General features: G+C 30.7%; 4 protein-coding genes across 7 annotated transcripts; 2 read left to right on the forward strand and 2 right to left on the reverse strand.

Annotated features, from left to right (window-relative positions):
* Window positions 1-50: 50 nt before the first annotated feature.
* LOC105197661 lies at window positions 51-6,802 on the reverse strand. Its single transcript, XM_011164136.3, has 7 exons — window positions 6,311-6,802; window positions 3,925-6,138; window positions 3,687-3,846; window positions 2,618-2,778; window positions 2,327-2,540; window positions 1,332-2,204; window positions 51-1,242 (listed from the first exon to the last, which is right to left on the reverse strand). Exons 1-7 carry the CDS (start codon window positions 6,392-6,394, stop codon window positions 287-289), a joined length of 4,662 nt encoding a protein of 1,553 aa, XP_011162438.1. The 5' UTR covers window positions 6,395-6,802; the 3' UTR covers window positions 51-286.
* A 213-nt stretch (window positions 6,803-7,015) lies between these two features.
* On the forward strand, window positions 7,016-15,026 carry LOC105197659 (cleavage and polyadenylation specificity factor subunit 1). 2 transcript variants are annotated; one of them, XM_039454584.1, is made up of 22 exons: window positions 7,016-7,350; window positions 7,431-7,645; window positions 7,993-8,303; window positions 8,756-9,006; window positions 9,090-9,271; window positions 9,374-9,658; window positions 9,760-9,933; window positions 10,251-10,385; window positions 10,483-10,632; window positions 10,811-10,972; window positions 11,067-11,302; window positions 11,535-11,745; window positions 11,858-12,024; window positions 12,186-12,432; window positions 12,506-12,691; window positions 12,823-13,071; window positions 13,144-13,296; window positions 13,371-13,547; window positions 13,699-13,972; window positions 14,086-14,215; window positions 14,319-14,513; window positions 14,597-15,026. In XM_039454584.1, the coding sequence occupies exons 1-21, from the start codon at window positions 7,182-7,184 to the stop codon at window positions 14,503-14,505; spliced, it is 4,251 nt and encodes a 1,416-aa protein (XP_039310518.1). In that variant the 5' UTR covers window positions 7,016-7,181; the 3' UTR covers window positions 14,506-14,513; window positions 14,597-15,026. The 2 variants fall into 2 exon arrangements, with proteins under 2 accessions (XP_039310518.1, XP_025987410.1); XM_026131625.2 differs by having other exon boundaries at window positions 14,319-15,026.
* LOC105197660 (dynein regulatory complex protein 8-like) lies at window positions 14,605-16,942 on the forward strand. Of its 3 annotated transcripts, XM_039454589.1 has the most exons (6): window positions 14,605-14,744; window positions 14,839-14,953; window positions 15,294-15,413; window positions 15,513-15,633; window positions 15,789-15,999; window positions 16,127-16,376. In XM_039454589.1, the coding sequence occupies exons 2-6, from the start codon at window positions 14,878-14,880 to the stop codon at window positions 16,241-16,243; spliced, it is 645 nt and encodes a 214-aa protein (XP_039310523.1). In that variant the 5' UTR covers window positions 14,605-14,744; window positions 14,839-14,877; the 3' UTR covers window positions 16,244-16,376. The 3 variants fall into 3 exon arrangements, with proteins under 3 accessions (XP_039310523.1, XP_025987412.1, XP_039310524.1); XM_026131627.2 differs by lacking the exons at window positions 14,605-14,744; window positions 16,127-16,376 and adding an exon at window positions 16,725-16,942 and having other exon boundaries at window positions 14,821-14,953; XM_039454590.1 differs by lacking the exons at window positions 14,605-14,744; window positions 14,839-14,953 and adding an exon at window positions 15,112-15,226 and having other exon boundaries at window positions 16,127-16,312.
* On the reverse strand, window positions 16,332-18,174 carry LOC105206239 (delta(3,5)-Delta(2,4)-dienoyl-CoA isomerase, mitochondrial). The gene is made up of 7 exons (XM_026131626.2): window positions 18,126-18,174; window positions 17,778-17,925; window positions 17,614-17,702; window positions 17,394-17,521; window positions 16,964-17,244; window positions 16,742-16,868; window positions 16,332-16,616 (listed from the first exon to the last, which is right to left on the reverse strand). Exons 1-7 carry the CDS (start codon window positions 18,172-18,174, stop codon window positions 16,518-16,520), a joined length of 921 nt encoding a protein of 306 aa, XP_025987411.1. The 3' UTR covers window positions 16,332-16,517.
* Between the last annotated feature and the right edge of the window lie 4,185 nt (window positions 18,175-22,359).

A 22,359-nucleotide genomic window follows, 5' to 3' on the forward strand; every position in this document is an offset into this window, starting at 1 on the left:
ATAAAATATTTAATTGGGACAAAATCAGTGGCTATTTATAAAGTATAATAAAAAGTTAAAATCCCAAGTTTAATCTCTATCCATTCGAAATAGTTTACAAGCATGTAAAGCCAGTAATTTTCTGTTACATATAATACACTAAGATGTACCTTTGAATATTTATAAAATCCGATTTTTATTAAAAATGATTATTTTATCACGTTATGAAATATACACTCAATATTACCTTGTTATTCTACAAAATTTTGAATAATATAACTGATTTCTATAATTATTAATACTGTTTTCACGACGGTTTTTCTTTTTGAGACCTTCTAATACTCGATCTTGTCCGTACATCGTAATCTTCATTATTTATAAGTAATTTAGGAGATTTATTTTGTACCTTTTGTTCCTTCGTTAATAATGTGTCCATTTTTTTAATACTTCCTCTTAATGATCTGGTTTTAAAGAATTTTTTTTCGTTATGTACATCTGGAATCTTTTGATCTTGTGATTTATCAACTTTAATTTCCGGAATCTTCTGATGTTGTAATTTATCAACTTTTTTAGGTTTTGTCAACATAGAAGAATCGATATTGTCATTTATCTTTTCCTTTATTGTCATGTCTTTCAATAACTCTATGGCCTGATTTATATTCCTATTGTAATCAACGACTGTCAATTGTTTCGTATCTTTAATACTTTTTCTTCTTGTCTTTGAATTAATTTTGAGACTTTCTACATTTTGTATTAATTTATCGATATTTTCCATTGTGGCAGGTAAATTTGATTTGTCTACTAAGTTCATCAAAGTTTTGGATATATCTGGAACTACAGACGTTACTTGAATCATAATATCCTTTATCGATTTCCTTTGCATACTGCTTCTATCTTCATTTTCTGATTTTCGTATTTCTTTCGACACAGAATCTTCTATGTTTAAACTAGCTAGATCATCTGCTAAATCTTCTTCCAAAATTTTTCTTTTTACTAAATTTGTACGTGATTTGATTTTTCTATTAGAATATGTGGCTGCTGGTGGTCGTGGTGGTGATAATAAATCATTATCTTCGTCATCGCTCCAAATCATATTAACTGGAGTCATCTTCAAAGTTACTGGACTCTTATTCTTACGTCGAAGTGAAAGAGGTTTCTTGATATGATGCTTCTGAGCGACTGGCGTGACACAAACGTTTGGATCACTCGAGATTTTTGCATGATCATTTATATCAATGTCATGTGGTTGTGGAACCATAAACTCTGCAATAGAAATTATTACAAATATAAAGATTTTATCTGAAATTTGTTCCAAAAAAGAAAGTTATACGAGAAAGTTAGATATTACATACTTGAACAGTCTGAAGATTCTAATATCGGTTGGAATTCATTGTCAAGCGCTAATTCTTTCGCCATTATATAGACAGGATGTCCCTCTAATTTATATTTGCAGCATATATTTATTGCTAAATTGGTAATATCGAGTGCATCTTCTTGCCTCGACATTATCTTTGTTTTTAGAAAGTAACAGAAATCGATCAATAGTTGTACGTAATCAGTGATATAGAAACGAATTTGCCAAGAGAACCGCTTCACACCGATTTCATCAGACCAATTCTCAGGCAAAACTGATTTCTCCTCTTCGAATAGTCTTCGCCTAATCTCAAAAGCGCCATGGAAGTGATCGAGCGCTGCCGTAGTGTGATTTTGCAAGGCATATAGCTGCGCTCTGATATAAGTGGTAGTAAATACCAAGTACTGATACGAAATGTTGCCGCAATTATAGCAATCGCAATTTGTATGCAACGTAAATTTCGGCAAGTCAAAGACTTTCTTGCCGAGCACTGGGGAAGCATCATACTGCGGCATATTTCTAACGGGATCTATTATCTTCGTAGGAGTTACCGCGAGATTAGCTGAGAATGTTTCAACGGGTTTAGACTCTATCGATAACTGGAATGTCTCAATGTTTAACATGTGCTCGAGGTCTTGCAGCTTTACTTCGCAATCATTCAGTTGTAAACGCGACAGATCAATATAACACAACGACTTCAATAATTCGGCGCTACGCAGCATCGCGTTCAAAATATGTGCTGATTTTAAAAGTCGCACCAAGTCTTGACTAATACCACGAAAAGACAATAGATTGTTTATTCTTATGGACAAATTAACTCCCATAGTGAAAAGTACATCGTAACTGAAAAGGTATGTCACTTGGTTTGTCCCTGAAAAAAGAAAAAAGATTTTGTAAATAGTCAAGTAATGTTACATATATATTGGACAATTTGGATAGTTTTATAGAATTAAATATAATAGAAATGTAAATAATTTCATCAATTATAATTACATGTTTTCGTCAGTAGATCTTGATTTAAGCTCCTTATTGCATACAAACTTTCCACAAGATACCAACCGTAATTCTCATGTTGCATATCATCTTTATAAAAATGACTGTTGCGTATGATAACATCTAAACTCAATAGATACACGGATTTATTAGCAAGAAATGAAATTCCTGAAAGGCTTCTAGCTTCAGTAAGTAATTGCTTAGCATCATCATACTAAAAAATCAAACAGAAAATTTTCTATATGTATTATATATAAAGTATTTGCTTGTGTTATATTTTATTTTTTTTACCTTTCCACATTCAAAATAAAGGTCTGCTAAACTTATCCAAAAGATAGCAATGGCATCAATTACATTTTTGTCCTCAGAATTTCTTTGCATTACAATCTGTTTCTTAGCAGTAATAATCCAATCGTTATTGATTTGTCTTAATGATATACAACGGCTTGTAACTGTAACAGGATTTATTATTAGCATATCCACGTAACATTAGGGTGGTTCTTATTTTAGATATTTTTGAATTTTTATGCTCCTAGGGGTTTAAACGCTTCCAAATTAATAAAAAAAAATTCTCTAAAAATTTGAACTCTTAATATTAACTCTAAGATAGTCCGCATGACCACCTAAGTTTCTTATGGAAATAACATGTAAAAAACTTCTTTTATTCTTTGAAATTTTATATGTCTTTTACAAATGATCCTAAAATTATGAGAAGTAGAAATTTTTGTAGAGAATTTAATGCTCTACAGAAAAGGTCTTATGATTTTTCGGTAAGTCTTCTGGTTCAAAAGTTATTCGAGGTCAAAGTTCAAATAAGATAAAATCATCAATGTTTTCAAGTATATTTACAAAATAAACAGTTGTACCATAAAATATATTACATTGTAATATATTGTAACATATTACACTGTAATATATATTACATTGTAATATATTTTATGGTACAACTGTTTATTTTGTAAATATACTTGAAAACATTAATGATTTTATTTTAATTGAACTTTGACCTCGAATAACTTTTGAACCAGTAGACTTACCGAAAAATCATAAGACCTTTTCTGTAGAGCGTTAAATTCTCTACAAAAATAATTACTTCTCATAATTTTAGGATCATTCGTAAAGGACATATAAAATTTCGAAGAATAAAAGAAGTTTTTTACATGTTATTTCCATAAGAAATTTAGGTCATGCGAATTATCTTAGAGTTGATATTAAGAGCTCAAATTTTTAGGGAATTTCTTTTTATTAATTTGGAAGCGTTTAAACCCTTGGGAGCATACAAATTCGAAAATATCCAAAATAAGGACCACCCTAATGTAACATATTCCTTTCTTGATTATTATAAAATGATTTAACGTACTATAAATAATTGTATAATCATTCATTTCTAATGCTAATTTATATGCCAATGTCCATATTTCAGCTTCGCAGTCTTCATACCGATATAATCGGGCATATTCACCAGCCGTTATTAGCATGCGAAGTACAAGATTAGATTCCCAATTATTCACGATTTCTTTCTATAAACAATGAAACGTTTTTATATAATTAAATTGCAAAGCTTTTAATAGTAGTTTAAATACTTTAAAATAACTTACAAAATAGCATTTGAATAGTTGTTTCCATTTCTTCAAAGATTTTTGTAGACATAACATAAGATTAGTATCTTTTTTAACGTTTATCATAGTATAACAGGAAACTACATTTGGAGAATTGGTTTCAGCTAGTTCTCGTAACTTAGGAGCGGATAAAGCAAATTTTTTATTTTCCATTTCCATATGAGTTTGTTTACTCATTATATGCAATTCCTCCACAAACATAAAAAGGCTCAAGTTAGCTTCCAAGCATAGAATAGCTACAGAATTCGACTTATCTTGCTTTAAATCGTGTATAGCTTGCTCATGATATTTCAGAATAGAGCTATCATATTTAAAACCTAAGAAATAATATCCTAATAATTGCACCGTGTGTGCATATTTATTACTAGGCTGTAGCTTCCGGAGCTTTTCTAAAACTGCTGCCACACCATTTGTAAATGCAATTTGTTCTTTCAGTAAACTTCTTGCTTCACGTAAATACAACTCAGTCAAATCATACTTGGAAGTATCAACTGAAAATCCCAATTCATTCTTTATCTTGTCTTTATCATTTGTCAAGCACTCCAACATAGTAAAATTTGCAACTTCTTCAGAAGCATTCTTTTTAATATTTGTCCATATATTAAAAGCTTTTGTGTCTGACTGATTATAAGTTAACAAGGCATTCAATGCACACACAGTCATAGCTTCCCTGTACATAGTATTATTATAATGCACAACACTTAATCTGTGCAATGCAAGAGAAATAATATTTTCAAAGTTTATTTTAGAGCTTTTAGAGCTTTTGATATATATAGAGCTTGATTCAGTTCCTTCGAGTTGAAAAACGCAGGTACATAGAAAGGAGTATAGACGTATGCTTTCATCATATACATGTTCCAATAGTACGCCTACATTATAAATTAAATTACGACAAGTACTCCACGATTCTTTCCAGCGCTTACATTCACATTCTTCTATTTCACGAATAATCGATCTGCCGTTTTGCTCTAAAATTTCTCTCGCAAGAGCACCTATTTTCGCTGGCAAAGTTTTCATGGGAAATTTACATACTAAACTGATGCATCTACATTTCATCACTATGACATTGTATAAATTTCTCTTAACTGTGCACAATTTATTCTGGCACCAATTGCATTTGATCGACGCTTGTTTAACGTAAAATTCATCTACATTTAAATGTATGAGTAAATTCATTAGTTCTAGTAAGACGTTAGTATCAAGTAAACAATCAAGCATATATTGTTTATCAGTTTCTATACACTTGTCCCAGTATGTAAATACAAGTTCAACTATTTTTCCAATATTAAGTGCATTCCACATAAGACCTCCTGTATATCCATACTTCTGAGCAATGTTTAAATTACAACTAATAATATTTTGTATACTTTTGGCACTGTTGCTGACAAGATTCTCCTTTGGTATTAAAAGAGTTGTACACAAGCTTTGAAATTGTCGAAAGCATTGGTAGCATTCGTTATCTTTTGCTAGGAGAGACTTAAAACAGTTAAATAATTCATCTAATGTTTTTACTGCAGATTCCATGCCAGTTGTATTAATGGCTCTACATATTACATGACAGATGATACCCAGTATATGGCAATATATTATGTATTTCTCATTCTCATCCAAATACAACTGCACTCCTGACAAGTATTTCAATGTATATTTACAAAAATCATCATAATATCTCTTGTCCTTATCAATTGCTACTAATCTATCTAAATGTATGCTTATTTCCACAATCAAATGCTTCGTGTAACTTTTATGTGCTATCTGTATCATTTTCATTTCATGCTTTATGACACTTTTTAGCTTACTATAAGTTTCTGTGTTTAAAGATTCGTTTGTAAGAGTAAAATATATATTGTTAACTGAAACACGCCATAAGGATAATACTTTTATCAGAAGATTCATAGTGTCGTCTTGGGGATCATATAAATTACCAGGTTGCAGGTAACAGCAGATCTCTGCTGCGTCATCGTGTAAATTAAAAGTAATTAAACAGTGAACAATTTTAAATAGGGCTTTGACAAAGTTGTTGTTATTAGGCACCTTGATCAATAACGAGCAAAGCAATTTGGCTAATTTAGCAATATCTTTCCCAGTCTCACAATTTTGTTTGTTACATTTGTCTGCCATGCGACATAAGCTTATTAGCAATTTAAATATATTATCATTCAGTTTATTGTCAGGTTGTACCTGGATGCTCATCTGAAAAAATGTTAACAGTGAGATTGTGTTAATAAATACAAGAAAATATGAAAATGTATATAGAACCATGTAAAAAAAATATTAGTATATTAGATCCTGCTATGATCCCTCATTGGATTCCTTCAGATTTTAATTATATTATACAAGGATATTATTTTAAATGAGTAAGTACCTGAATATCCTCCAATACATCTTGCAGTTTCTCCGACTGTATCAATTCTGTCCACTTTTCAATTTTTACCTGCAGTTCGTCCATTTTTTGGAACGTAAAATCATCAGCTTCACTAAAATCTTGCGTATTACACCGGTCAATTTTTCATGAAGTACGAAGCGTCGCAATTCTCTAATTTTCGATCACTTTGGATGCTGTTATCACGCAACATCAACAAGAGACCGTTTCGCCAGGAGCGATTTTAAATCTGTGACGTGCGCGACGTAAACACAGTGGTCCTTTCGCGGGTATTCTACAGTGTAGTCAATCCAAAGTGATAGGAAAATGGACATAAGAATGACTTTAATCAAACTTGAATTAACTTGATCAATGATTAATCCAAGCAGCAAAATTTTCAATTATGTAATTCATTATCCTTACTTTAATCTTTTTCTCACGTTTTAGATAAGAAATTAATAATTTTGTTTATTTTTCTCTAAAATATTATTCGAAGTGTATTGTCTATCTCGTTTTAGATGCAGAAAGTGCTAGGAAGTGTAATTAAAATGGACATTATTGTGTTCAGAAACTCATTCAAGAAGGATATGTTTCTGTAGTTGCAGTCCACTTGGCGCTTTAAAGCATTTTTGATTGGTCCATTAATAAAATATTTTGTTCTGATTGGTCAATCAAATGCTTCGAAGCATTTGTAGTTGGTTTGTAGTATCAAGTGCTCCAGATTCCAGACACCTAACCACAACGTTTCTTTAAATTGTAACCTAACCTTTTTGAGACTGCGATTCGTGTATATTATTCTCCAAAGCTATTTATCCGCCGAGAAGTAGATTTCTTCCCAGAATATATCCATGATAATTTTGAGCAATATCTAAACATGTATTCTATATGTAAGAGTAACCATCCAGCGACGGGAGTCGAACACGCGATTACGTGCCACTTTTTCAACCGCACCGAGAAATGCCTCGTTGTCGCCGGCGCAAATGTTATACGGGTGTTTCGCTTGATTCCCGATGTCGATATGACAAGAAGGGAGAAATACACAGGTAACATTCAATTTTAATTTCTCGTACACACTTTATTTGAATGTACAAGGTAGAAACACAAATATATTCTTTTCTTGCAGAAATACGTCCCCCTAAAATGAAATTGGAGTGCTTGGCACAGTACACGTTACATGGAAACATCATGTCCATGCAGGCCGTTCATCTCATTGGATCACAAAGGGATTCTTTGCTGCTCAGCTTCCGAGATGCAAAGTTGTCTGTTGTCGAGTATGATCAGGATATTCATGACCTGAGGACTGTATCGTTGCATTACTTTGAAGAAGAAGAGATAAAGGTTGCAATTTATATAGGGAAAAAACTATAAACTTCTTATTCTATTGTGGAGATAGTTTTCTTTTTAAAGCTATTGTTATAATTTGGAAGTTTTCTATTTTTTATGAAATAATTCAATATTGCAATTTATTTACTTTTAATCATATTGAGATTAAATTTGTTACATGCTTTATTTTCCTTATAATATTTTTTCATTCAAAAAGTCTTAATGTCATACATGGGATAGCAGTTTTAGGAATTGAACCTGGATCTTTTGCTTGATAAGACACTTCACTGAGCTATCCAATATCCTAATTTTTATTCTTGGTAATGCATCTTAAACTTTAAAATTATATCTTATTTAAATAGGATGGTTGGACGAATCATCATCATATACCGATAGTAAGAGTGGATCCTGAGGGCAGATGCGCAGTAATGTTGATATTTGGAAGAAAACTGGTTGTATTACCCTTTCGTAAGGATCCCAGCCTTGATGATGGTGACTTACTTGACACTGCAAAATTGACATCTTCTAATAAGGCTCCAATATTATCCTCATATATGATAGTATTAAAATCATTAGAAGAAAAGATGGATAATGTAATAGACTTACAATTCCTGCATGGATATTATGAGCCTACATTATTAATTTTATACGAACCAGTAAGAACATTTGCAGGGTAAGACTGAGTTTTATATTTACTAAATAAAATATATAAGTTTATTACTTCAGCATACAATTGAGCTGAAAAGTGGACTGGGTTTACAACACAGCTAAACACACTCATCTATTTATTTCTTAACCGCGTGTACTAAACTATATTAGACTATCCCTACTTCTATACCTGTACTTATCTCTATACCTTACATATTTATTCTACGACTTAGTATTTTACATTGCCTTTATATTTTTACCTTTTTTACATTTACATTTACATTTATTCTTACCTTTATCCTATATTTTTATTTGTTTTAACTTTACCTATTTATTTCTATCTACTTTTACTTTTTTACTTTCTTCTATTCACAGCCTCTTTACAGCTTTCATTTGTTATACAATTATATTTACCAAATAAAATATAGATAAAAGAAATTGTATATTCATCAATCATGGATTATTATGTTTATACAGACGTATTGCAGTAAGGCAGGATACTTGTGCAATGGTTGCCATATCACTGAATATTCAGCAAAGGGTCCATCCTATCATTTGGTCTGTCTCCAATTTACCATTTGACTGTTATCAAGCTGTACCTGTAAAAAAACCACTGGGTGGCACCTTAATAATGGCATTTAACTCACTTATTTATTTGAATCAAAGCATACCACCTTATGGAGTATCACTTAACAGTTTAGCGGACACAAGCACAAATTTTCCATTAAGTAAGTGGAATTTCTAGTAGTATTATATACAATTTGTGATCATGTATTAATTATTCATGTATTTATCACTTTTATCTTGGCAGAGCCGCAAGAAGGAGTAAAGATGAGTTTGGAAGGGGCCCAAGTAGCATTTATATCTGCAGATCGTTTAGTTATTTCTTTGAAAAGTGGAGAGCTTTACGTTTTATCTCTTTTTGCCGACAGTATGCGATCTGTGCGTGGATTTCACTTTGACAAGGCTGCTGCTAGTGTGTTGACATCATGTGTAAGTTAATTTTGTATTTGATTTTTAATGTACATATGTATGTAGATATCTATCTTTTCGGCAATATGTATGCTCTCATATTATATACTTATTATGTTTTAGGTATGTATGTGTGAAGATAATTATCTTTTCCTTGGCTCTCGACTTGGTAATTCGTTACTGTTAAGATTCACAGAAAAGGAGCCAGAAACTTTAAAAAATCTGAATGGTGGTGAAATTACCATTGAAGAAAATGAGAGTGAGGAAACTCCTGCCAAAAAAGCGAAACAGGACTTTCTTGGCGATTGGATGGCATCGGATGTATTGGATATCAAAGATCCAGAAGAGTTGGAAGTATATGGCAGCGAAACTCATACATCCATTCAGATCACTTCATATATTTTTGAGGTATCAGCAGTTGTTCTACATGCTGTTATTGATTAATTTCCCGTTTTACGTTAATTTTATTTATTTCATTCTTTATTTGCAATTTAATTTTTTATTTATAGGTGTGTGATAGCTTATTGAACATTGGACCATGCGGAAATATTTCCATGGGAGAACCAGCCTTCCTATCGGAAGAATTTTTACAGAATCAAGACCCCGATGTAGAACTTGTGACGACATCCGGATATGGAAAGAACGGTGCACTTTGCGTACTGCAACGTTCTATACGTCCTCAGGTAATTAATATTCACATATTACATAGAATGTTTCACAATTTTAAATGATTACCAAAGTAAAATTACATTATATCACACAACGTTTATCTTCTTTTAAATTTTTTGAATATTTTATTTAAATAAAAGTAATAATTTTAATCGGGAGAGAAACATTTGATTGGTATAGAATTTATACATCATGTATATATATTTTTAAAAAAGGACAATTCTAAATTAATCAGAAAATTTATAATTATTAAAATTAAACTTGTGAATTATAGGACATCATATTTAAGAAAATATAATTGTATTTTAATAAATCTTTTTAATAAAAATAGGTTGTAACAACATTTGAATTGCCTGGCTGTGAAGATATGTGGACTGTTATTGGCACATTAAATAACGATGAAATCAAGACGGAAGCAGAGGGTTCTCATGCTTTCTTGATATTGAGCCAAGAAGATTCAACCATGGTATAATAATACCTTTAATATAACATTTAAATGTCTCTTTATGTATTCGATATATTATATAGATTAATACTTGATTTACAATACAATTTATTCATAGATTCTGCAAACTGGTCAAGAGATTAATGAAGTAGATCAGAGTGGATTCAGTACACAAGGGAGTACAGTATTTGCTGGTAATCTTGGTGCTAACCGATACATTGTGCAAGTTACTCAAATGGGAGTTCGTCTTTTGCAAGGCATTGAACAAGTATATACATAAAATATTTATATTAGATTGATTTTATTAATTAGTGAATATTAAATATGATACTTTTATATTCTTTCGCCAATTTATATATTTCTTCATTAATTCAATTGCCAAATAAATTACAGCATTTATATTTTAATACGATACTAATGTTTATTATGTGTATTATTAATTATAGATCCAACATATGCCTATAGATCTTGGCTGTCCAATTGTGCATGCAAGTTGTGCCGATCCATATGTAACTTTATTATCAGAAGATGGACAAGTGATGTTATTAACACTTAGAGAAGTAAGAGGCACTGCAAGATTGCATGCTCAAACGGCCAATCTACTATTTGTAAGTTTATTAATTTTATAATTAATAATACATGAATGATGCACAAAATATTCTTAAAATCTATACATATATTTGTATATATATATATGTTTAGCGCCCTCAAATAGAAGCATTATGCGCTTATAGAGACGTAAGTGGAATATTTACAACGCAATTACCTGAGAATGCAGATGACGAGCAGACTGAAGAGGAATATAATGTAGAGGAACCATCTGTACTTAGTAATATTGACAATGAAGATGATCTGTTGTACGGTGACGCCCCAGCATTCCAAATGCCTGCACCATCATATCCGAGAACATCAGATGGCACTACTAAGAAACTACCTTGGTAAAATTGTGGTTTAGCTACTTATTACACAGCATATTTCTAAAATATTTGACCGAACTTTATTATTATATTTTATTAATTATTTTTTTCAAAATTAAATTAAAATCTTAAAAAAGACGGAAAATATTTGACTAAGTATTTTTTAAGTACACCCTACATATATTTGATTTTTAATGACAATCAAAAAGAATTAAAGGATCAACATATATTGTTGTGACATGGATTTTTATAGGTGGCAAAGGCATTTGCAGGAAATTAAGTCCACGTACTGGTTACTTGTATATAGAGACAGCGGAACGTTAGAAATTTACTCTTTACCTGATTTACGATTATCTTATCTTATTCGTAATTTTGGCTTTGGCCAGTACGTCTTGCATGATAGTATGGAATCCACAACTTTGCAATCAACGCCGATTAATGAGATCCCCCATCCTGATATGCAGGTAATTTATCTACAAATGTGATTTTTGTATGTAGAAATATCGTATGTATTATCGTATTATATTATACTATTATATAAAAATCTTGTATTAAAAAAAATATATATTTTTATAGGTTCGTGAAATTCTGATGGTTGCTCTAGGACACCATGGAAATCGGCCGATGCTCTTAGTACGTCTCGATTCGGAATTACAAATCTATCAAGTTTACCGGTATCCAAAAGGATATCTAAAATTGAGATTTAAGAAATTGGATCATGGAATAATTCCAGGACGTTTAAGGTTTGAGTATTTTTAATATATAATTATTATTATATTAGGTAACATATTAAAATAATAAGTATTGTAAATAATAATTATTTCTACGAAAATGGAGTTTGCAATTTCCAAACGTTCTTCCACTTAAATTAATTGCAATTTTTAACTGCAAATTTTCTCCGTAGTCCAAGACCTAAGGAAGAAGACGTCCCAAGAAACACAAGCGACACTCGCATCTGCGTTATGCGTTATTTCAGCAACATCGCTGGGTATAATGGAGTATTTATTTGTAGCGATTATCCACATTGGATATTTTTGACCGGACGCGGTGAATTACGCACGCATCCAATGGGTATTGACGGCTCCGTCACATCTTTTGCCGCTTTCAACAATATTAATTGTCCTCAAGGTTTCCTGTACTTTAATAGAAAGGTACAGTGTGGTTTTTCAGTATATTTTATTATAAGACGTATAAAAACTAACATACAGATGTTATATCTTTTAGGAAGAACTACGAATATGCGTTCTACCGACACATTTATCGTACGATGCTCCATGGCCAGTTAGGAAAGTCCCTTTGCGATGCACCCCGCATTTCGTTACATATCATCTTGAAAGCAAAACCTACTGCGTTATAACAAGCACAGCTGAACCTTTGAAAAGTTACTACAGATTTAATGGCGAAGACAAGGTATCAGTAAAATATTTTATTTCTTTTTTTTTTTCATTTTTTGAGAATATTTATCAATATCTATTTATTAAATAGCTTGAAGGCTATACTAAAAAAATAATATTAATTTTTAATTTGCATTTTTTCATTAGGAATTTACAGAAGAGGAGCGTCCAGACAGATTTCTTTATCCGTCTCAAGAACAATTTTCCATTGTATTATTTTCTCCAGTTTCATGGGAAACTATTCCAAATACAAAAATCGAATTGGACCAATGGGAACATGTTACTTGCTTAAAGAATGTATCTTTGGCTTACGAAGGAACGAGATCTGGTTTGAAAGGTTACATAGTGTTAGGAACAAATTATAATTACGGCGAAGATATTACAAGCAGAGGGCGAGTGAGTTCTATATTTATATTTATAAAACATATTTTCAAACTTTATCGATTAATATTATTTTTAAATTTTCAGATTCTTATATTCGACATAATTGAAGTAGTACCTGAGCCAGGGCAACCGTTAACTAAAAATAGATTTAAACAGATTTATGCGAAAGAACAAAAGGGACCTATAACTGCTATAACCCAAGTATCTGGATTTTTAGTTTCAGCTGTTGGACAAAAGGTATTTTCTTTTGACTTATTTTTACAGTAATTTTATTTATTGTAAATAACATTAAAAATTCATCCGTATTGCAGATATACATTTGGCAGTTAAAAGATAATGATCTTGTTGGAGTTGCTTTTATCGATACTCAGATCTACATCCATCAAATGCTAAGTATTAAAAGTCTTATTCTAATAGCTGACGTCTACAAATCCATTAGTTTGCTAAGATTTCAGGAAGAATATAGGACACTCTCTCTTGTCAGCAGAGTGAGTATGATATTAATTTTGGATGTGTATAGATTATATATTTAAAATTATATGTCTAAATTGGATATAATTTAATCTAATTTTAACTATACAATATATGTATAAATTACACATTTATGAATGCACTTAAAGCATGTAATTTCTTCTATAGGATTTTAGACCTGCGGAAGTATACACAATAGAATATTTAATTGACAATACAAATTTGGGTTTTATTGTGGCTGACGGAGAAAGCAATTTAGCTTTATTTATGTATCAACCGGAGTCCAGAGAAAGCCTGGGAGGTCAAAAGCTAATTAGAAAAGCAGATTTTCATCTAGGACAAAAAGTGAACACTTTCTTTCGTATTAGATGTAGAGTTACTGATCCTGCAAATGATAAGAAACAGTTTTCTGGTGCTGATAAAAGACACGTTACCATGTATGGTAAGTAGAAAGATATCTTTTAAGAATAACGCAATATGCATATTTTAATCTGGAATGAAATATTCTTTAAATATTTTATATGTTATGCGAATATATCTTTTCTTACATTTTAGCGTCGTTGGACGGTAGTCTTGGTTACATTCTACCAGTACCGGAAAAAACATATCGGAGATTACTTATGTTACAAAACGTACTAGTTACGCATATCTGTCATATAGCAGGCTTGAATCCGAAATCTTATCGGCAAGTTTTATTTATATATACATATACAAATATATTTATTAATTATTAATTTATTTAGTAATAGAATATTATTAACACACATAAAATATTTTCTTTTATTTAGCACGTATAAGAGTTACATACGAAATCAAGGAAATCCAGCAAGAGGCATCATTGATGGTGATTTGGTTTGGCGTTATCTTTTCTTACCCAACAATGAGAAAGCTGATTTAGCTAAGAAAATTGGAACGCGTGTTCAAGAAATTATCGAAGATATTATTGAGATCGATCGTCAAACGGCTCATTTTTAATTGCAATTGTATTATATTTATATATTTATTATAATGTCAATTTATTATTTTTATATTGAAAATAGCTATAAGATATAAACTTTGCCTGTAGCATTCCGAGGTGCTAAATACATACAACAGTATGTACATCTTGAAATTATCACAACATATCCTGCAATTGTTTAATTCATATTTCATGTCATACTATTGCTGATTGAATCTAAATTTATTGCACTTTAATCTTAAACAATAACGGAAAGGTACGTAATTTATTATATTTTATAAAAAATAATAATACTTTATGATTTTTGCCACATAATCTAACAAATTTATGCATCATAATTAAACTAATAGAAATATTGCTTGCGTTATTGTGACGACACATCTTCCCAAATGCAACAATCATTTATATCACCTAGAAAAACTATCATTGGAAAACGATTATCTTTACGAAGAGAAACTTCCAAATGTACGTACTAGTCAATGATTTTGTAATTAATATGTACAGATGTAAAATAAAGTTTTTCAATTTTTTAAACATATGTACCATTCGTGTGAAGATAATTACATAAGAAAGCTCTATTATAGAATAAAAGTTCTCTGAGGTTACACAGTTTCATATTACTTATTGATCAAACAATTTGTGAATACTTGTCATAATAGTCGAAAACCTTGAAAATCATTCTTCTCTATTTTTTATATTTCTTGAGAAAAATTACAAGTTAGATTATCTGAATTATTAGTAAGTATTGATTTTTAAATAACTTTAATAACCAGTATTTAATACAATTTGTGTTATACACTCTTAGTGCCTATATTTGAACCGTCATTATTAGAGAGAAGACTTCATGAAGCATTTGATGTATTTGATAATGCTAGGAATGAAGAAGTAGACGTTAGAGATTTGGGAACTATAATAAGAGCATTAGGTAATATTCACAATATAAAAATCACAATGTAAAATTGTAATAATTTTATATATTTTTTATATAGCACACCCGATTAAAGTTTTTCTTGCTATTTAATAGGATGTGTCATCACAGAAGCAGAATTACAAGAAATACAGGTAGAAGTTGAAGATGTCGAAAATAATTGCGTGCCGTTAAACAGATTTGTAGAGTACATGAGCAAAGCGATTAACGAACGCAAGTACGTTCAAGTAAAATTTTTTGTATTATCAAAATAAGTAGCCGATGCATCGGAAAATGAATTACTGCTATAGTAACAATAATAAAGTAATTATTACTATCTTTTTATATTGTAATTATTACTATCTTTTTTATCGTTTTATCCTTGATATTTAGATTCAAACCAGCAGAACCAGAAGAATTATTGAAAGCTTTCCAGCTATTGGACCCTGAGAATCGTGGATATATTATGAAAGAGGATTTAGAGAAATCAATTATGGAAATTGGAGAACCATTTACAAAAGAAGAAGTAGCCGATATGATGGCCGTGGCCTGCGATGCGGAAACTGGAAAAATTAATTACGAGCACTACATCAATTTATTAATTGTGCGTAAAAATATAGATTTATTTTCAAATATCACTAAGCTTATTCAAAAATCAAGAATATACATTTTATCTGAAAGAATCGTTGCGTTATCTATCGTTTGAGATATCCAAGATATAAACATTACAGGTAAAAATTCCCGAAGATATTAATGTGTATAACATTGTTGCTGAAATGGAAGCTGCAAAATTGGCAGAATCACCTAAAAGACTTAAATGGGGAAGCATTTTGTTTGAACAAAAATAACCTAACAAAAAATTACATATAGATAATATTTTAGTGAAAGTAATATGTATGAAAGGGATATGATATCAGTATAAAAAATGTTAAAATCTAATTAGAAAAGTTATATAAATTTATTTTATATTTTGTTATATTTTCAAAAAATACATGCATCTATTTTTATATTTAATGTTAATATAACATTGATATGAATTAATATGTAACGTATTAAGACTATCAAAAACAAATCAAGAATATCAAGTATCAAGAATATTAAAAATAAATCAACAATAATAATTTATAACTTTGAGAATATTGGAGGATCGCCTTTAACAGCTTGTGCCATAGCTGCATTCAAAAAATCTTCACTCTGAAGCATTGCCTTATTATGCATCGCCTATTGAAATAAATCCCAAAAATGTGTTATTGACAACTTTTCAAGTATGAGAAATTATTTTTTATACATACATTTATAATAAATAATAGTCTTATTGTATAATTTCAGGTGGAATAAGCACTTACAATGTGATCTAATCCTTCTTGGACAGAATGATCTCTAGAATATACCAAACTCATCTTTGAACCTTGCACAGCGACTGGACTTTTGCTTGCGATATTTTCAGCGATTTCTAGTGATTTATTCAATAAGCTGAACATGAACAATAATTTTCATATTAATTTATGTTACTCTATGCAAATAATCGCAAGCTTATATTTCTTGTTTCAGCGTATTTATTATTTTACCTTTCCTCATTGTCCAACATGCGGCTTACAAATCCACTTTCCAATGCTTCAGTAACTGGATACTTCCGCGCCGTGTAGACAAGCTCTCTTACCAAGCTATCAGATCCCACGATTTTTGGAAATCTTTGAAGTGTACCTACGTCGGCTGCCATACCTATATCAGCTTCCTTTATTTGAAAATATGCATTGGAAGACGCGTAGCGTATATCAGCTGCGGATATCATGTCCACGCCAGCGCCTATGCATGCACCGTGTACAGCGGCTATCACAGGTTTTGAGCACTATCAAAATGATATTTGGTCATTATTTTGATACAAATTAACGAAACACAATAAAACAATCTATATAGGTCAAAATTAAATTTATAGAAAATGCAAATCGTATTTAACACACATCTCTCTACTAATTATATCTTTATGAATAGCTATACCTTTTCTATAGCAGTAAATGATTCTTGATAATCTTTAATTTTATGTTCCATAACTTTGCATTTGCGTGCAATATCCTCGTGCTCTATTAAGCTTTGACCTAACTCCATCATTCCTTTGAGATCAATTCCTGTATCAGAGAGTGTAAGATTATAAAATTAAATTTCTTGAGCATTAAGATGAACATGTACAAATATTCTTTATATTTATTTCATGATTTACCTGCACAAAAAGCTTTGCCAGCACCTGATAAAATAATTACTCTGCAATCTGGATTTGTTGATAACGCATCAAAACATTCCTTAAATTCTCTGAAAATGAAAATTATTCATGAGAATAATATAAGCACTTAACACAATAAACAGGAGCGTTAAGAGATTACTTACTTCCACATAGTAGGATTTATTGCATTTAGTTTCTCTGGTCTATTCATCTTGACCATATAAACAAATGGTCTTGGGACAGATACCGCTAATGTTTTGTACGTTGGTAACATTTCTGTAGAATATTTCAGCGCAGAAGCAGCTTGCAAATCTGCAAAATGTTTTAATAATAGATATTACAATTATTGCAAAAAAAAAACGGAATAATTACCAAAAAGTACGATATAAAAGAAAAAAGTTTGATTATAGAATTAAAGCTGTGCTAAAAAAAAAAGAGTTTAACACTGGGAGTTTCTAAACAGTATGCTAAATAGATTTGAAAGAAAAGGATTAGACGTCTACACAACTTACATTTTCCAACTGAAGCTGATAAATTATTTCTGATAATATTCATTGCCATGTCCCTTCTTCTTTTTCTTTTATATATATGGCTTCTAAACCTCAAGGTTAAAGTTCGATTCCACCCGTGTATTTTTCAAGATATTGCCATGTCACGAATGCATTATATACTTTTCTTCTTAAAATTATTACCATTCACGAATGCGTTCGACAGGCACTTGACACAAATAAAATGTAAAAATAAATGAGCATTCATAATGCAATCATTACGTATCATGACGATTTGCAGGCCAATCAAAGAAGAGAATATATGGCTTTTTCTTCTCCGATTGGTCCACCGCAACTTCTTAACGATTGCATTATAAACACTCCTTAAAACTGAACGCGCCTGCTGTATGTACTTACATTACGTAATAAGAAATAATAAGTGTTATCTAAAACTTGTAACTTGAATTTTTCATACATTTATTTACACACAATGACACTAATAAATTAAATAACAGACCAAATTAAATTAAATTTGTATATATGTCTTATTATAGCAAATTCGATTAAATTACAATGTGCGTATTAAATTTGTACATTAATTTAAGTGTAAAAATAACTTATCATATATATTATATATCTTTACGTCAATTAACGGCGGTTTTAATGTGCATCATTTCACACCACTAGTGCGTCCAATCGAATTCGTAATTAATAATCTCAAATTTATTAATTTATCAATGCATGATTGGCCCTTTTTGCGATTTTTTTGAAATCCTTAATTCTGTAATTTCAGTTTTCTTATTGAATATCTTTATTACGTTTTTTGAGGTATAATACTATTTCTAACAGAATATACATTTGGCGCCTATTTTTGTATTCCGCGCGATATCGGGATGAAGTTACCGTTATATTCGAACACTTCAGCGGTTAACTTCAGACAGAAAATGTGTCGCGGATACGGAATGGATCGAGCGGCATCACGGACACAACGCATTTAATTAGTAAAGCGTAATCAAGACAGAGTATTCGATTGAATTGTTAGGCGTAGATTTAGTCGTATCGACGATGCGTGAAACGTGATTGTTTTGCGAGATTTGTTCGCGTTTGAGTCTGATCGTGTGAGCAGTTGACAAAGCAATATTCACTTTATCGTATGTACATCTCGTATTCCGGGCTGCAGATATTTATTCTAACTTAAATTCGTACTTATAGCTGCTTGCATTACAATACGAGATAAAACGTCATAATAATCGTTACAAAATACAAGCACATGTAATTTCGTTGATCGAAATGCGAAAACGATTGTCCGATGAGATTCGTGGAATCTGTAAACAGCAGATGCAGCATCGTCGTGACGCGGCGATAGCTGATCCTGACGCGTGAAATTAGTCGCGCAAGATTTTTGAATCTCTCCCCGGCCGCATTTGTTTTCGTGCATTGATTTGTGGGACGTCGAGCGAATCGTCCGTCGTTTCGCATGATTTCATTTTTCTGGGGTTGCTTCTGCGTTTCAACGTAACGCGTGCAATTATCGCCGTGCGACCATTGAACTCTGGTGATTAGTGAGTGCGATTACAATTAACCTTACGAGTGTGTTACGTGAGTATTGTGAAGAAGCAGCCATGGAGTGGAACCAAAGTGTATATAACCTTTTTGAATGGTACACGATAGGAGGTGAAGAAGTAGGCATAGAAATTTAAGACGTCAGGCAACGGCGGGGCAACCATTAGGTAATTTTATTATTATCTTTTTCTTTATTATTTGCTTATAAGTAGTTGTTTTTGCAGACATATGATTGCGAAAATTATACTGTCGATGTGCTTAGTGCACTATTTAACAATTCGATATTACGTGATGTAATAAAAAATAATTTAAATTATTTTTAATTTATTTAAAAAATATTTGTAATATCAGTTTTATATAATAATGCTTGAAAATTGTATTATTTATATAAAAATTAAAATTTATATTTATTAGGTTCAAAAAAAAAATTATATCTACACAATGTAAATTTAAGCAATATTTTTAAAAAGTTTTTAGAAAAAATAAAAGAAAGATTAGATGAATAGAAATTATTCATCAAAATATTAATTATTTTAGAGACCATTTTAATTTTAAAATATATTTATATTTTATAGATTAATGTGTAACTACAACTCCGCCGCTGCTCATCGTATTGGTGAGTGTTTAATGATTTTTTGTTTAATTACATGGCAATGCATTTGTGAAAATAATATACATTATTATCAATAGTAATAATTTACAAAAATATCTTACTTTTCTCTTTTTTTTTCTGAAGTCTTATATGATTAAATTTTAGGTATACAGGGTGAATTTTCATAATTGTTCCAAAATTTATAATAAGAGATGACTTACCGAATGCAACTGTAATCAAATGTATCGACATTACAGCTGTAGTCGGTAAGTTATCTTTTTATGGTAAAACGTTGAAACAATCATTAAAATTCGCCCTCTGTATGATACACAAAAATTTATCAAAACTTTTTTAAATGAATTAAATACTTTAATTATTTAATTTTTTTATATTTTTTTAAGAGTACCATCTTATTTAAAGATATTAAGCTTTAGAGTAAAATATCTTTTCTACGAGAATAAAAATGTTTTTAAAAGTAATAGTAATAAATACATGAAGTATATTATAAACACATCTTAACCAGATCAATTTTGTTCTTACATTTCGTATTTGCGCATTTGGTTTTGATTAAAACAAAACTAAAATGTTTTATCACCGAATTCAATATCGTAAAACAGAAAATTTTACGAAACAGTGCGTGCAGTTTGAAAAATCTTCCGTACGCTAACGCCCTCTCGCAAATATTGCGGATAAAGAAAGAAACAGGAAATCAAAGTAGTGTGCACGGATGATAATTCAATTGGAATAGAAATACAAGTGTATATAACATAACATAATATTACTTTTTTAAAATTGTAAAATCAATGTTATATTATGTGTTAAATGTTTAAGTATGTTACGTATATTTATATTGAATAATTAAGAGCAATTAATAATATCAATATTCTTTAATTACCTTCAGATTCATCGGAATCTTTGATAGTTGGAAAATTCCAAAAAGGTTCTTTGAGGCCATAAATTTCTAACGTACAGAGTGTTCTATTCTAATTAATCCAGTTAATTTTCTCTGAAATTATTGGTAAAACAAAACAATGTTTCAGATGAAAATGGACCGCTTTCGAAGGAGGGATATTTTGATCACGTTACTTTTTTTGTTAAAGTCCAAAAAGAGAGAAAAGTTATCATTAAAAGAAAATATATGTATATCATTTTTTGTACATAATATGATTTCTGTATAATATTATTCTGCACATAAAAGTATTAATATACATAATTGTCAAAAATTAATAGTTTACAAAATATCTTATATTTTATGTTAAAATATGATACGATAAATTATAAAATATTGTTCTCGTAAACTATTGATTTTTCGATGACTTTATCTTAATAGCTTTATATACATAGGATATTTGAAAAATTATATTATGTTAAGAAATAAAATTAAAAGAAAGAGCGATAAACTTGACATTTCTTTGACGCCTCTACTTAGAGAAAAAAACATTCCCTTCGAAATCCTTCCACTTTTATCTGAAACATTTTTTGTATCGCTAATAATTTCGATGAAAATTGACTGGATTGATTAAAATAGGACACTGTGGAAAATATTCAATTTTATAGGCCTATGTACATTTCTTACAATTTATTTGATCGAATGCTCAAACTCTCGAGTATCTTGTAAGTTTGAAAAAAAAGTGTCGAATTTCAAAGGGTCTACTTTACTTTAATGTCTTGCATTTTGAGTTGCACTTTGCGTGCACTCGTAACGCGATAATTATCTCTTAACAGCTATACGAACGCGCAGTTTGACACACGTACTTTCAGATGATTGCATCGAGATTATATGCATCGTGCATCTAGCGAAGGCTGAAGTGTCACCATCGCTCTTCGAGCGAAGCGATGAAAAGTGGGAAGAGGAAAAACACACGGGTGGAATGAAAAAAGGACAAACACTAGCGGAATGTCCAGTTTTTGCTTGGCAGTTACTTACCTTAAACGAGCTAAGATTCTCATATAGAATAGCGGAGAGGCTTTCCGATCCTTAGCCGCGACCGCTTCCACAAAGACGACGAAACGCGATGCTCGTCATTCTCAAACGAACGTAATTATGGGACGACGCGCTAGTTATAAACTCTTCACAATCTCGCCGGCTATTTGCCTTTAATT

Source organism: Solenopsis invicta, chromosome 10 (genome assembly GCF_016802725.1).
Source record: "Solenopsis invicta isolate M01_SB chromosome 10, UNIL_Sinv_3.0, whole genome shotgun sequence".
In the NCBI taxonomy this organism is placed as follows: Eukaryota; Metazoa; Arthropoda; class Insecta; order Hymenoptera; family Formicidae; genus Solenopsis; species Solenopsis invicta.